General features: G+C 32.7%; 1 protein-coding gene across 24 annotated transcripts in view; it reads right to left on the bottom strand.

Annotated features, from left to right (window-relative positions):
- Positions 1-2,944, bottom strand: part of LOC127865631 (neurogenic locus notch homolog protein 2-like) — an 85,935-nt gene extending 82,991 nt beyond the window's left edge. For 8 of the 24 annotated variants that reach the window (XM_052405520.1, XM_052405531.1, XM_052405532.1 and 5 more), the window contains exons 1-3: positions 2,774-2,941; positions 1,181-1,201; positions 1-49 (exon numbers count right to left, since the gene is read on the bottom strand). The exon at positions 1-49 is cut by the window's left edge and continues 80 nt beyond it. In XM_052405520.1, coding sequence (XP_052261480.1) covers positions 1-49; positions 1,181-1,201; positions 2,774-2,855 — 152 coding nt within the window. In that variant the 5' untranslated portion in view covers positions 2,856-2,941. Of the gene's footprint in view, positions 50-1,180; positions 1,202-2,773 lie in introns of all 24 variants that reach the window. The other 16 variants (XM_052405524.1, XM_052405518.1, XM_052405517.1 and 13 more) reach the window with 5 other exon arrangements.
- Positions 2,945-16,367: the final 13,423 nt, after the last annotated feature.

Here is a 16,367-nt window from a genome sequence, read left to right on the forward strand (position 1 = left end):
GTCCCGCCATGCTTGCAGGGATCGTATTTGCATCTTGGAATACTTGACTCTTTTTTCCAAACAAAACCATGTTGTAAAGTGATTAACTTCAGATAAAATTAAATGAGTTACAATATGATGGAAAGTCCTAAACCCCGGACGATTAGATATATGCCGGAATTGTAGTAAATGTGTTACTGAATATATTTACTCGTTAGCAAGTATTTCTCGGACAGCAGTATTTTTCGAACGTTCTGTTAATTTCGAGTATTGAATCGCTTAAAAACAATTTGCTTCTCCACATATTTACACATGCTTGTTTTCTTAAAGCTGACAGCAGCAATTCACAAAAAGACACGTATTTTAGTTTTAAAGGTTAACACACTTCGCCTCAGTGAAAAGTGGAGATATTAATATAACGCGCATTTGCAAATCAAGTCACTAAGTGAGGTCCGTCTCGTGTTATTAAATGGACTAAAGATAGGAGTTCGTCTGATATATTACAATAGTTTTTATTGAAACCTCATATTTAAGTGAAAACTGATGTGGTCAAAAGCGTGCAAATTATTTTAATTATTGATTTTCTAAATTTCAAGCTCGCCACACCTTTTCGTTTACATATAGGTATCATAATTGTTTGCACAATGAACCATTTTAAATTTTATAAATTGACTGTTTGGATGTTTCCCTTAAATAGTTTGTAACAGCTGTGTTTCCAACATTTTAATCAACTATCATCTAGGTTGTTGTTTGCTAAGTGATTGTACGGGAAAAACACATTATATATTTAAAGAAATTGATTGATAATACGAGCAATAATTAAACGTCTGATACAGCTTATTCGCTTTCATTAACAACACTAAGTTATATTTCCGGAAATACTCCTATAAAATGATCTCCCTTCATTGACCCCATATACAGGCCTCGTGTTTATGCATGCACACTTCAAGATAGGTGAGACCATCATTAAAATAGCGTTTTATAATTTATTTACTGTTTATTTATAAAATAGTCATTTTAAGTAATATATTTCTTACTTACCAAACTAAAATTGCTAAATTTATATAAAAAGGCACTATGTTTCTCCATGATAACATATTTCGATTGTTTAATATATGTTAATGTTAAACAAATATTTTGCTTTTAAGTGTATATCTTTCGTAGTTAAGTTGAAACACTCACCTTAGACAAGTCAACTTACCAACAACCGCCATGGAAATAACTGAAAACCAATGCAATATTAAATTATGTTGATCCGTATTGACCAAGACACGTTACATCGTTTGTGCATAATGCTTACATATCATTATGCATGGACTGTAAGTGTGATGATGCCGATAGACAAGTGACAGTGGCAGCGATTGTGTTACATGTGAAAATGTGACAAAGCGGTAATAAGTGTGATTGTGTTTTATGCTAAAAGACCAAGCAACTGTGACAGATTTGGTCAATGATGCTAATAGACCATTCGAAAGCGATAGCGATCTTGTTTGAACAAATGGCCATAAGCAATGACGGTGGATGATGCACATAGACGACGCGTCGATGACAACTATGGCGTATAATGACAATGGATCAAACGAAAGCAAACGTGTTTTTTTTCTATTTATAGACCAGGCGACAGATGACATTAATTATATTTGATGATAGTAACATAACACAGAGCAATTTTAATTATTGATATATTTTGCCTTAATAGGATTTTTTCGTAGTTTGTACAAATTGGCTACATTTTATTTAGGTTACAAAGCAATTGCATATTGACATAAAAACAAATAAACAGGAAATGACGTCATGGCATTGAAAACGGCAGTGGCGCAAATTATCGCCACAAAAATATGCTTGTACAAATTCCTTGTAACAACAATCATGATAATGAAAACAAAATAAGTATTATTATGAGGTTAATAATATCACACTTATTATTAAACATAGACAAAAATAACATGAATAAATACAAATACAAATAATAATAATAATTATTATTATAATACTACTACTACTACTACTACTACTACTAATAATAATAATAATAATATATAATTAATAATAAAAGCTTTTATTATAGCAAGTATTGTTATTATTGTTGTTATTGTTGTTATTTTTAGTAGTATTATTATAAGACAGCCACATTAATTGTGATTCATTCTAATTGACCATGCGACGCTGACAGCAATGTTGGGTGATGCTATAAGACAAAGTAACAGTGACATCGATAATGTTAAATGCCATAAGAGCCCGCGACGCTACAAACGAGTGTTTTAACCCATTTATGCCTAGTGGACTCTCCCATTCTTCTAAATTGGATCAAGTTATTTCCAAAATTAGGGATGTCTAGTATATTTATTACTATATTAAGAATATTCTTACAGAAATTCCTTCAACAAACAGCGCAGACCCAGATGAGACGCCGCATCATGCGACGTCTCATCTGGGTCTACGCTGTTTGCCGAGGCCTTTTTTCTAGACGCGAGGCATAAATGGGTTAATCTAATACACCAAGTGTTTGATGCTAGACAGTGCCACATGGACAGTGATGGTGTTTAATTCTAATCAATGAGTTCAGTTATGTTTTAGAGAACGATCTTCAAAGAAACATGAACTGATGAGTTGATTAAACTATTGTTAAAAATTTCACTGTGTGTCAGATCTGTTTTCTATCATTTTTATGAACAATCAATTGAGAAAATGGTGACATAAATCTCAACACGTACATATTATCATTAACAAAACTGTGCTTTCTTCATTGTTTGATGCGTTTGATAAAATAAATAAAACATCATAGTTAACTTACAGAGTAAAATCACAAAGGCGCTCTCGGATGCCATCGCTCTTGCACTTGTTATGATCCGCTTACTATTTGTGTACATAGACATGGATTGACTCCTTATCGTTCGTGTATACGCTTGATAAACATTCAGGTTTACTGAGTTGCTTATCGTATGGAACAGCAAACGGCAAGTAAACTCGCAGTCATTATATGTATGCATTAAAGGTTCATCTTTTTTATTTCCAGGGTATGTTTAAGGCTTGACAGTCTAAAGTGGCGATATTGTGTGCACGTACATGTATATAATGGTAATGTAGTTATATAGCCCACAATATCGAGGGAGTATAGCTACAGCTTTGTATGTACAACCCTATGTGCTTCAGTTTTGGATACATCGCGATGAAACTTGGGCAGAAGGATTACCTTTACAATATCTAGTCAATGTTTGACTTGGTCAACTGTGATCAACAAGTCACATCTATCTTGTCAAAATACTCAAGTCATTAACAATGTTGCCAGATTCCGTGTTGATGCCATGAAACTCCGTGATGAGAAAATAGACGTATTTGCTGCTTCTCAATAAATATTGTATAAAACCCTCAAAATATGTACTTTTTGTTTACTATTAGTTGTTTTCAATACATACACGTGTGTACATGATGTTTGAACATGTTTCATTGTAGTATATGTTTACTAACTTGATTGTTCAGATAAGAAGCGTCAGAGCGATCCAGACATACAACTGTCAAATGAGCAAGCAAATTCGTTGAATTGATATCCCCCGCCAATATGCTTCTGGACACAAAAGTGTTATATTTGACACTCAAACAAGTATTTTTTCATGATACAATGGACCATAACTCCGTTATTAACAGATGGTGTACAATGCCATGTGGCGTGCATCATCCTCTTATTCATATATATACTCATACCAAGTTTCAATGAAATCGGCCCAAGCACTTCCAATATATGGCTCCGGACACAAAAAAAAAACATTTTTTCAAAGATAAAAAGGGCCATAACTCCGTTATTAACAGATGGTGTACAATGCCATTTGGCGTGCATCATCCCCTTATCCACATATATACTCATACCAAGTTTAAATCAAAGCACTTCCAAGATATGGCTCCGGACAGACGGAAAGACTGACGGACGGAAAGACGGACGGACGGACAACGCCAAAACAATATCCCTCCGCCTATGGCGGGGGATAAACACGAGGTACTTTTTGTAAACAAACCGTTTCCGATGAAAGTTTCGTTATAACTTAAAACTATATAACTTACGGAAGTGTTTTCTAATAGAAAGAAATATATATACGACCCAAATTCAAACAAAAACGTATTTAACTGAGGAACAATCTGCACGAATAATTCATTTTATCTTGAATACAACAAAAGGGTGTGATGCTTTTTGAGTAAATGGATTAGGTGCATTACGTTCGTATCGAGCATACATCAAATCATATAATGAGTTTGCACAAATAACTTGTAAATATTAACACACATTCTGTGTTTTTTGTAAACAAATCAGATTCCATTTCAAGGAACGTGCGCCTTTGTGTCATGTCTTTATACACGCGTCACCACTGTATGCTTTGCACTGACCGTTCTATGACCGTTAGTTGACCCTAGTTGAAATGTTAAACTGGGAACCATTTCCTAAATGGCATCCTGATGAACACATGTCTAAATGTATTTATAAGTTTTAATTAATCATGAAATGAACTATGCCTAGATAAGTGATGTGCCGCATTGTAAGAATTTCGCATTGGCGGATAATTCACATCAGTGACCTCAATTTTAATCAGTTGTCAAAGAGCTATTTATGTTTATCATCATGCCGATTCTACCGCACGATTTTATTACATGCTATTAAAGTCATTTTGCTTTGACGAACAATTACATCTACTGTGTTCGATGATTTGTATAAGTCAAATATTCGCGACACGGTACGCGTGTTATTTGCCTTAAAGACAAATAGGGTTACATAGCATATAATAAGTGCGAACACTCCATGTTTTAATTCTTTATAAATTATACTGTATATGTTGAAGTATGTTTTCGATTGATGTCAATATCTCCTCATACGCACATCACAGTTATAAAGCGTCTAAAATAATATAGTTAATTGTATATTGTTGGATATTTTAGATTTTACCGTTTCTAACACAGCAAGTGTAATATGTCTTATGTAAATGCGACACTGTTTTCATACAAACAGTTCAAATAATGATGTTTTTATGCATATTCGTTGTACTAATACTCGACAAAATTATGGCTGCAGTACAGTCACGAACTTATCAGTTTACTAGCAAGGCATTTTCTCGGGTCAACACCATCGTTTTAAAATGTTAATTCGTACTGACAAGCCTTCAGATATAAATCATTTTGGCTTCATCTCCGTTTATTGTTTTACTTAGATCTACATTTTGTCTTTTAAACACATGTTAATACATTTTGATATTTAAGATCGTAAGGTTTTTCTGTGCATATAAATCGGATAAACCTAGTTTAATTGGTCAAATACAATTTTATTGTTAAGCTTAAAAAAGGAGGAAAACGCACTTTGACTTAACATCAATATTCCGAAATCAGAAAAGTATTAATGTATAAATAAACCTAAATTAACAAAGAAAATGTGTCAAAATATTTATAAAAAAAAAGATAACAAATTTTCTGCGGCATCAAACGATTATATTTCGAGTTTATAGTTTATCTCAACACAAGATATATTTCCTTTTTAGAGTTGCAATAGAATAATATTATTACCCAAAACTGAAATAGCGTCAAAAAGAAACATATAAAATTAATCACATAGTGAACAGCATGTAGGGTATGAAATATTTTGTGAAGTAAATATTCAATGTCAAATGTTCAATGTTGAGTCCCACTTTCAAAGTAGTTTTCTTGCACTCATTGGTCTCGTGTTCTAGTTACGCGATAAGCGGATGGAAATATAGCATAAGTTCGTACCAATCATTATGCTAATATAAAACACAGTTTGAACTATAAAGAAATGTAAAGTATTCTAAATGAATTACTTCATCCGAATGCATGTGGCTTTGTCTGTCGTGGTTTCATTAAGTATTATTCGCATATTGTATGTCCTCATCATTTATGCTTACATGATATGATGTATATTTGTGTCATCGCTGTTTTGATAGTGCAAACACAACTCCAATTTGCATTCGTATTTATATCAAATTGTGTACGTAGGTCGTGTAAATTGCTGTTTGTGTTTGATTAGAAAAATACGATAGTTATCATTGAGCAACATTTAATTTGCGTTGTTCGATATATTTCATTCTTGTTTTAGGATGGTCAGATCAAATTATATGACAGAATACTAGTATTAAAAACTTTTATTTAATTCCAAAATGTGTTTATATAGTGCGAATTCACCTTTTTTAATTGTGACATATAAATAAAAATTCGACTTATTCATTTCATTCTTTACCGTTATCATGTTGGTGGTACATGTTTCATTACTATATTGAATGTATTTTATCTGAAATAAAATCTTTAATTTGCTGATTGTATAGGTTTGTGTATGGTTATGGAAAGTTTTACACCAGCAGTCTGTGCTCAGCTTTAATGAAGAAGTACGTGTGACATAATAGTGACTAAAATCAAATTTAAAAAACAACAACACAAGATTGAGTTCCCTCTGCTTTTATTTCGTTTTTTATAGTAGTTGTATGATTTCATTTTAAACAATAATTCAATAAAACTTACTTTATGAAAAATCAATGAAGCAACACCGATAAATTAGATCAAACATGAAGAATTGTAAACACCACACTTTAAAATTGTGTAGCGTGTTACTCAAACACTATTTAATTTAATGATTAAACTCAAACACACTCATGGCCATGGGTCCACGGCTTTACAATCATTCACTCACATGTTGTTGTTTTGGTCTATTTTAAGATCCATCATATTATTAGATATTTTTATAAAATGAAGCTTAGCGCTTAACTAATGCAAACCTAGTCATATGCAACCATATTTAGTGAACTTAGTCCTTGATACGCACGTAGTTGTTCTTTGATTCCAATATAGTTAAAAAGTAGAACTAAGTTTTCATTAAATTGAATTAGATTTAAATTATACAATCCACCACCACTAACAACAACTAACAAGTCAACGCATGCAGAGTACGCAAATATTGTATTATAAATAAATACAAATATAAGTTGATTATATATGTAATTGCAAAACAAACACGTTCAAGATATGAATTATGAACATAACAACACACTCTTTTGCATATTTGTCTTAACGCTTAATTTTATATGAAATGCGACTTGCGGAAATAGCTCTCTTAAAACAAAGTGACACATTTATTTTCGTATGAGTGTAAATTATCATTACATTACTTGTTATCCTCATTCATGATCTGACTACATGTAAATCAAAATGAGCTGTAACACGTTTTAATATTCATGCTAAACAAAGTGTATGTATTAAATCGTGCATTTTAATTTCCACCTTTAAACTCCAATGGACAGATATTTTAAACTCAATGTCGTATGCAATTTAACAGCTGCGCACAAGATAAAATACCATCAGTTTAACAATTGAATACAATATCAAATACATTAAGTTTATTGAAGTGATAATATCAATAAAATGTGTCTTACATGTGTCTCAATATAATTATCAATTGTAATGTAAAGTTTACAAAACGTTTGAACAAACATAACGATGCATTATGAAGTAATCACTGAGAAGACATTGAAAGGAACTTATGACCCAATTAAGCGAACACGCGTACATAATATATCAACAACATATGAACCGTTACTTAAATTAAGGAGAGTACCAATGCATATTTTCATTATCTCTAAAATTGATGATTTTTAAAATTCAGCGAAAGTGTTTAAGGTTTGACGTACACATAACTAAAATCTCGAATGCTCTGCACACGACCCAGTTTTTATGAATACGTTTATAAACTGAACCAGCGGCATAGGTGGATCTTTGCAGAAGGGTTCATTTATCATTTGTACACTACTTAAATTAGTGTCTTTGAAGCATTTCATTCTGCAATCGCATTCAAAATTGTTATTGCTTATATCAATCGTTAACCGGGCCTCTCCAATATGCAAAAGCGCACGGAACTGTTAGCAAACGTGTTTTGGACATTGAAACTGTTTGTAACCCTGTAACCATACCTAACTGTAGAGAGACATATTCCAACGGATTATTATCCAGATAAAGAGTTTTGAGAAATCGTATTGTATTTGCAGCCGTAATTTCATGCAATGCAACAATATGATTGTTTCGCAAATCTAGTATTTCAAGATATGGAAATTTCAAATCCATTTGAGTTGGAATTTCACTAAGTTGATTTCCTGCCAAAGACATTTGTTTAAGAAAATTCATTAACGAGATTTCATCTTGAATATATTTCACGTTATTGTTTGAAGAATCTATGGATGTTATATTAGGGAACGTTTTTCCGATGTCTGGAAAGACGTCGAAATTGTTTCCTCTCATTATCAATGTTTTCATGTTACTAAGCGGTGTTTTAGCAAACATCGAAAAATTCGATACTTTCTTACTAAAACATTGTTGCCTGAAAGATCTAGGTATGTTAACTTAGTCATTGCACAAACAGAAATGGGGAACTCTTCCAACGATGTGTTGGACAGTTCAAACACGCTAAATGCTGACAAAGAGGCCAAATAGTGAATTTCATTTGTTCTTATACTTGTACCGTTAAAATGTGTCGTATACAATGCAGTGAGCTTTAAAAGAAAACGCAGATCTGTAGGCCAATGTTTAAAAAAGGTGAATGAAAAACTGGCACTTGGAAAGGGTATTTCCTATGTTTAAAAGTATTGCTGGGTTTAAATACCTTATTGGATTGAACATAATGTATAGATTTGTGATTATTGTTAAATTGCCAATAGCAGTTGGAATTGCTTGTAAATTATTATTGTCTAGTTGCAAACCAACGATTTTATCTTCAAGCCCGTTAAAGCACAAGTCTTGAATAACAGATATACTGTTATGGTTCAGTCTTATCCAGACAGATCCTTGTACATGGTTTCGCATGGAAGTGAAAATATTGTTACGCACTATGGTGATGTTGTTGTTGCTGATATCGATGACAGTGATGTTCATATTCTGTCCGGTTATATTGAAAGTTGGGACCTCGCTGACCCCTGTTCCGTTGCATAGTAAGTTCACTTCTAGAACAGGCACATACGCTGTCGCTTAAACAACCGGTGTCAAATATGAAAGCGGCGGCTACGTCTGCCAAAAAAAGTATCTGCAACAACGATTATCGCTTTGATTATTCCCGACCGAATATTCACATTCTCATTAAATATGTAATAAACCAGCATTGTGAATATCGTTTTATGATTTGCGCATTTAAAAGTTTATCGTAAACTCCATATTATTTAAACACGTCAAAACAATAAATTCGTCAAGTTTAACGTTGAGCAATTTGCAGACTGTTATCACATGGCTACTGGAATAATTAGTTTAAAAGTGTATCCTGGAATATTTAAATGATTTGTTTATCTTGATGATATTATAATTATAATATTATAATTAAAATATAATGACCCTGACATATAAGTACACAAAATCTTATATAAAACTTATTTTAAAATATTGGCTTACATCAACTGTCAAGAAACTAATGCTGAATACAAATTAGCGTATTTATACATAATTAACGTGTTATCTTGCACGCAAAAAAAATAAAACACATAGAAAAGTACAATAATTACAATCAAAAACGGTACATTTTATAGTTTTACATACGATTTCTCAACAATTTATAAAAACTGAAGCGTTTGCAACATTAAACGATACATTTAGTTTTCTTCTATGTATATTATTAATTAAGTAAACAATAGATGTTATGAGCATAAGTAATTTATGTTTAATTCCAAAACTTAAAGTAACATTACTACTCAAAATCAACGAAAATTTCGTACAATAATTCCTAAAATAAAGCTTAACAATTAAAATCATTGTTCCATATGGCAACTGCCGAAATTTCAACGCCAGATGTGGTCTGGTAAAATATATGTTTGTAGATAAAAAAAAATGCTTGTTTTTATTATTGTTTTGCATATTGTACCATTTAAGTGTTCGTTTGTTGTATGAATAGATATATTCGCGGGAAATTAAAATGGAATTGTGTCACAAATTAATAAAAACGAGCATTTTGTATCTACAAAAAACTATGTAATCATACCACATCTAGCGTTGAAATTGTGGCTATTGATATAAGGAACACTGATTGTTTAGGTGTTAACTTAATTTTACGAAATACTTTACGAAATTTTCGTTATAGAGGCTTCAATAATAATTATAATTATTACCAGAAATAAACTGATGTTGTCCATTAGATGTAGATCAATGCGTGTATGTCTGAAACAAAGATGACCATTCACATTCCACTGTGTATAAAAATATGTAGTTAATACAGATGTTTGGACACCTGTGCTTTAAATAACCAATATCAAAATAACAGCAGGTAGGTACACTTAAAACGTTTTCTGATGACAATTTGTATATATATGTTCGCACAGAATGTTTTGCGTGCCTACATTTTCATATCGAATATCGACATATTGGCATAAATCAATGAAACTTGATATGCCAATTTAAATAAAGTGTCACCCCGACTGCGTTTATATGTTATCTTTATTGTGATCGTATATGTAATGGCTCGGCAACAGCCTATAAGATTACATATTTTACAGAAAAAATCGCTGATTTGAAATACTTTTAAATATTATTAACCACTATTTGTTGTGGTTTTGCAATAAAATCATACAATTAAAATTCAATTTTAGCCTTATTGACTCTGTGTTTGCGCAAACTATAAAAAAATATGGGATACTATTTGATAACATGTTAAACATAGGGAAAAACTGATAGAAAGGACAATCTGAATATATCAAGGGGCAAAACACAGCAGTTCCTATGGATATATGGTTACTCGTCGGCTTTCTTTGATATTGTTACCTCGTATATTTGTCTCTATTTAGATGATCGAAAAAACCCTTTTAAAAGGCTAATTTCTGATGAATTGTCCATACATTAAATGGTATCAAAACTTATTTTTCGGTACACATAAAGATGCATCTCTATAAATAGCCAAATGAGTTGTGATATGTATGCAAGTAACACAAAAAGAACATGCAAACACAGTACCGGTAAATAAACAGATTTTTATCTACTCACCAACCGACAAACAAGTGTGGCTCGGCACTAATGAAGCCTCCTGGACTCTCACAACCAATATCGTCATCATAAACAAGTGGCACAAATCTCACGATAGCTAGACAATACATGGCTGTGGAAGATATGTCTCATTGGGTCAACTTAATCTGTCTATCGGTCAGCACGAATAGATGCATAGCAAACTAGTTTTAACAATCTCATAAACCCTTATTATGATAAATGAATAGCTTTCTGCAGTTTATTAAGTCAGATACTTACAGGTCGATGATTCGCAAATATTAATCAATCAATACAAACAACATTTAAGTTCGATAATCAATTGCTAACATAAAACTGATACTCTCTCGTAAACTCTATCAGCTTAAATAACGCGATTGTTTCCTATAATTTTATTCGTATTTTGTATCAGTCCGTGTGCGCGTTTCCCTTGCAGTATGATGACAAAATACATTTTGAAACGAGTTCATTCCAGGAGGGTAACTTACATGTACATTAACATGCATAAAAGTCATTATAGGTTAATGTCGAAGATAATTCTTTAGAAAAATAAATATATAACTACTTCTAGGAATCGCAGTATCTATATAATTGAATTGGTCTAAACAACTTGATGGACTGGGTGTGAATACATGGAGTCTTTGGTAACATTAGAATCCATTAATATTGCGCACGCTGTGAGCAGTTTATCGCTCCTTTCAGAGTATCTACAACTATTGCTTACGATATAATACTGAGATAGCAATAGATTATGTTTGTAGCTTGTCCTTATTTTCATGACAACTTCGTTTCTAACAGGGACGTGCTGAATTTCAGTCTATGTTTGCAAATATAAAGCTATACCTCAGATAACGATGTTTAATTTGATTTTACAGTTTGTGTCTGTGCATCACGTTGACTATAGTAACATGGAGGTCAAGAATGACATGCATGTTTCGATGGCAAAGTAACAAACAAATTGAAATGCACATACTCAAATAACGCACATTAAACAAAGCATACTGTTTTAATATTTAGTATATAGACAATCTTACTGAAGCACTTGCGTATTTATGGTACCAAATACCGTAATTAAGATCAGAATTTCGCATTTCAAAGATTAAATTTCCGTATTAAATTACAGGACAAAAGACTTGTGAATGACATTGATATACCCGTAATTTGCGTTAAACAACATGTGTTGCCTTGGTAAATTGTTCTCTTGTTTTTCTTCGTTAGAAGGTGTATATGGAATAGAACATTTTATTCCGATTCTTTGCTCGCACTCGTTAAGTCAAAAGCTGTTCCACTCGCCACGCGGGCTCAGGAAATGTATCGCCGCACAATCAACTCGTGCGAAACTGCCCATCGGAACACCTCAGCCAATTAATTTTCGCTATATATAATTACTATATTGTTTTGTTCTTTGCGTTTATTTGCGCACTTTGACATGTATGCATAGTGAACTGTTTTCATTGTACTATCTCAATTGCACACATCTTCATAATATAAATGTCTCAGAAATATCTTTATGTTTATCTGGTGTATATTAAGGTTATGCAATTGCTGTAAAACACATTTAAAATCTCTCTTTTTATTTTTAGTATGAAATACTTATAATATGCGATTAATTTTATTTAAATTTTATTTAGTACGTGAATAGTTATGAGCTTAGTGTGAGGTGCGACGTGCCATGTAGGCGGTTTAGACCCCCGTTGCTTTGCAAAGACCGCTCCAAGCAAAATGACTCAAGCTTTTATCAGTTTTATCTTTAACGTCGTGTTGCATGTGTTGTCTTGTAATGTATAAGCAATGGTTCACATGCCTTATATAAAATACTAAATTGTATAAACATGAATTTTATATTAAAAAAATTGTTTCGTGACTTCCATTATTCCTATATTTTCTGCATCTTCATGCGATTGTATTTACCAGGAGCTAAAACTATCCTATGTAGTTAAATATATGTATGTTAAATTGTTTACCGGTACGCTTCTATTTTTAGATCATCGAATGAGGTCGATAGATATGTTTTTCGTAACTATTTGTTTTGGACTGTATTGGTGGTTTGGGTATTGCTGCCCAGGTAAAGCTCGGTTTATACGAAAACTCACTACAGTAGATGAGTGTTGCAAGTCTTGTGTATTTTCAGTTGTGTTCAAGCAGACGAAGTTCTGTTGGAAACATACTCCCCATATAATGGCAAAAGCCTATAGTCCATATTATTATTAATGCTTTATTTAAGATGCATTTTATAAGGACGTATTTAAAGTATTTGTATTTAAATTATATGCATATATATTAAAGTTATTCACCATTAAACTTTAAAGTGCGAGTAATATACATCAATAACTTATATTTTTATACATGATTGTGAGCATTGTATTAAAATTTGCCACGTTGCTTTACGTTGTAAAGAAACAAAGAAATACGAGTGCTGAAAAGATATCTTTTTTTCAATTTCGTTATCTTTCGTGGTTATTTTTCAGTGATTCTGTCTTCGTTGTTTACCAAGTTTAGTTATAACTTTTCTGGGGAAATTTGTGGTATTCGGATAATGAAATGTCTTGGTAAATAGAGGCGTACTGTAAATGTGTTGCTGTATAGTTTAAGATAGCAGATGTACTGGATATCACTAAACTCGATCTTTGAAATTAGTCATTTAGCCGCAAAATTGTATATGCCTGTGTAGAAGAGACTTCTAACTCTTGTCGAAATGCTTTCATTTAGTTAAGTTTAAAACTCTTAATTTTAGCTCCATTGCATCGAAAGGCGTAATGGTAATGAAAACGCTCTCGAGTCCGTTTCAAGGGTAGGACAAGTACTTAGTGCCTTTGTGGGAGATCTTAAGAACGCTCCCACACTGTGGATCGAACCCATGACTTCCCGGTCGCTAGGCGGACACCATTTCAACTACACCACTGTGACCAAACGCTTAAAATATGTTATACATCAGTGCTAGTGCATTTAATCTGTGATTTTCCAAAGCATGCGAGGTAATGTTTGCGACTTTAGATGAAGATTAGCTGTAGATAAGATACTCCGGTTGCGCCCTTCGCTTTTGAAGCCAAATGACATATTTCAGACTAACAATAATCTATTGGTACAAAGAACGTTGAGTCATTTTATCCGCCAATTTTGTAGGTTCATTCAAACTATACAGTTTGATACGGTATTCGATTTTGAAAAGACTTTAAATGAGTCAGATGTGTCTGTACCCGCACATAAGTGGGGTTTTCCAAATCTAACCTTTTCTTGAATACTTCTATTATTGCCAATATTGAACAATATTTTAATCTCTCTCTATAAAATGCTAGCTCTAAATACACCTTAAAGGCAGTGTATGTTCTGTTTGTGCACGTGTTTCCTAATTAAATGATACTATGCAATTGGGATTTTCTTTAATCGTTGACACCGCATTCAAGTACGAAAACTAATGTTGTCACCATAAAGGTACTTAAATATATTCATACATTTTAATTCAGTGTCAGGTTAATGTTGGCGAGCTATATAGGTTGAGAGACCTGATGATGACTCTTATTTAAATTCATTTACTATTTGCAGTTGAATTTAGCTCTCTTTTTTCTCAAGAACAGAATCATTATAAGACGTTTTCCACATACAAGGAGCAATTGTTTTATTCCCAAAACATTGCGTAACATTTAGTCGACTTGGAAATGATAAGTAGACGATGGCTATACTTGCAATTATATTTAATATAATAGCAACAATTTACGAATGTTTAATGTTTTTATCATATTTCTAAGCTGTGACGCACACGCTTGCTTTGATGATCGTTTGTATGAAGTTAACAATAGCAGTGCTCGGCTGGGCGCATTCCGGGTGTTCGACAAACTCAAACTTCTGCCAATTTAGATTCGAGACGAGGCATTTCATCTTAGAATCGCAGTCGATATTATTATTGGAGAGATCCACGGTAGTGTTTGTATATGCAACGTTCTGAAGAGTAATGGAAGCAATACCGCAGGGAACAGTGGACAACCTTGTTGAAGAGAGGAACAGAGTTTTCAGCGCAGTGTTGGCGTGGAAACAATTGATACAATTCCATTTCAGTTCAAAGCTTCATATGTTAATCCTGAAACACGTGGTATAAAAATATGTGTTCAAAAAAGTGTAAACACTCAGAATATCTTTCAATTATAAACCCGGCCCATAACAAACTGTAAATACATTGTATTACACGATATACAGCACATCTTGCATATCGATTAATCTAACATATTGGCTACATAGGGCCATTTGGAGAGAAATTGTGCTGCTATATATCCTTGAATGTTACTTTGTTAAAAAAATACATATATTGGCTTAAATTTCTTCTCACAATATGCTTCATTTGTTTGACCGACCAAATCGGAAACCACTTGACGTTACAAGAAGAGTGTTCACAATCCCAAAACTGATTTAAACGCGGAATATTTACCTATCTTTCCTTACATAGAACATTAAAAACTAAAAAGTTTTGATTCATAAAATAACTCAAATGTTTGCGTTATTAACGATGATTCAAAACTATATCCGAATCAAAGTACTGACAGTACTGGTGTGACGATGCTTTTGAAAAGGGTGGATATAAAAGCATCAATTTAAGTTTATCTACATCACCCCAATTGTGTATGTGGGTACGAAAATCTGGGGTGAGAAAAAAATGTGTACGAAAATTTTGGATACAAAAATTATGCCAAAAAAAAATTCGGTACGAACAAAAATTTGGTTGCGAAAAAAAAATTGGGTATAAAAAAAAATGGGTAGGAACAAAAATTTGGGTACAAAAAATGTTTGGGTATGAAACAATTTGGGGTACGAAAAAACATTTGGGGTACGGGGAAGTAGTACCCGTGGGGAAATTGACCCATTCAGCGAATCTGGGAGGTGGGTTACATTCTCGATCAAATATTACAAGAAATATCTTTTAAAATTTTCTGTACCACTTATCTTAAAAAAACGTTCTGTTACAGTAAATCATTTGTGGGTTATAACATTACGTTTAAGCAGATATATTCAAAACTTGACATGCTCTTTAATTACACCATGCTCTTTAATTTCACAAGTTTATCATACCAAACTTTATATTTCGTTGTTTCCTTTCGTAAGGTAATGATAATTGTGGACGGACGTGATTTCACATGCCCATGTGCATGAACATATTTTTTTCTGATTTGATTATTGTTTTTTTTTTCTCTAATTCAATAAACTAAGGCATGTTTGTTCGTTAAGTACGGCAATAATTTCATGATGATTCCAGAAAGTACGTATGAGCACATAGTCGTAAGAGTACTTGAATACGTGTGTTCGCACATGAACACATGGTAAGGTTAACTTAATCTCCGCGATATGACCTAATATGTGTTTAAAACAGCAAACAATATCCAACAAACGAATGAATTATCAAACATAGTATGTAC

This window comes from Dreissena polymorpha, chromosome 2, assembly GCF_020536995.1.
Source record: "Dreissena polymorpha isolate Duluth1 chromosome 2, UMN_Dpol_1.0, whole genome shotgun sequence".
NCBI lineage: Eukaryota > Metazoa > Mollusca > Bivalvia > Myida > Dreissenidae > Dreissena > Dreissena polymorpha.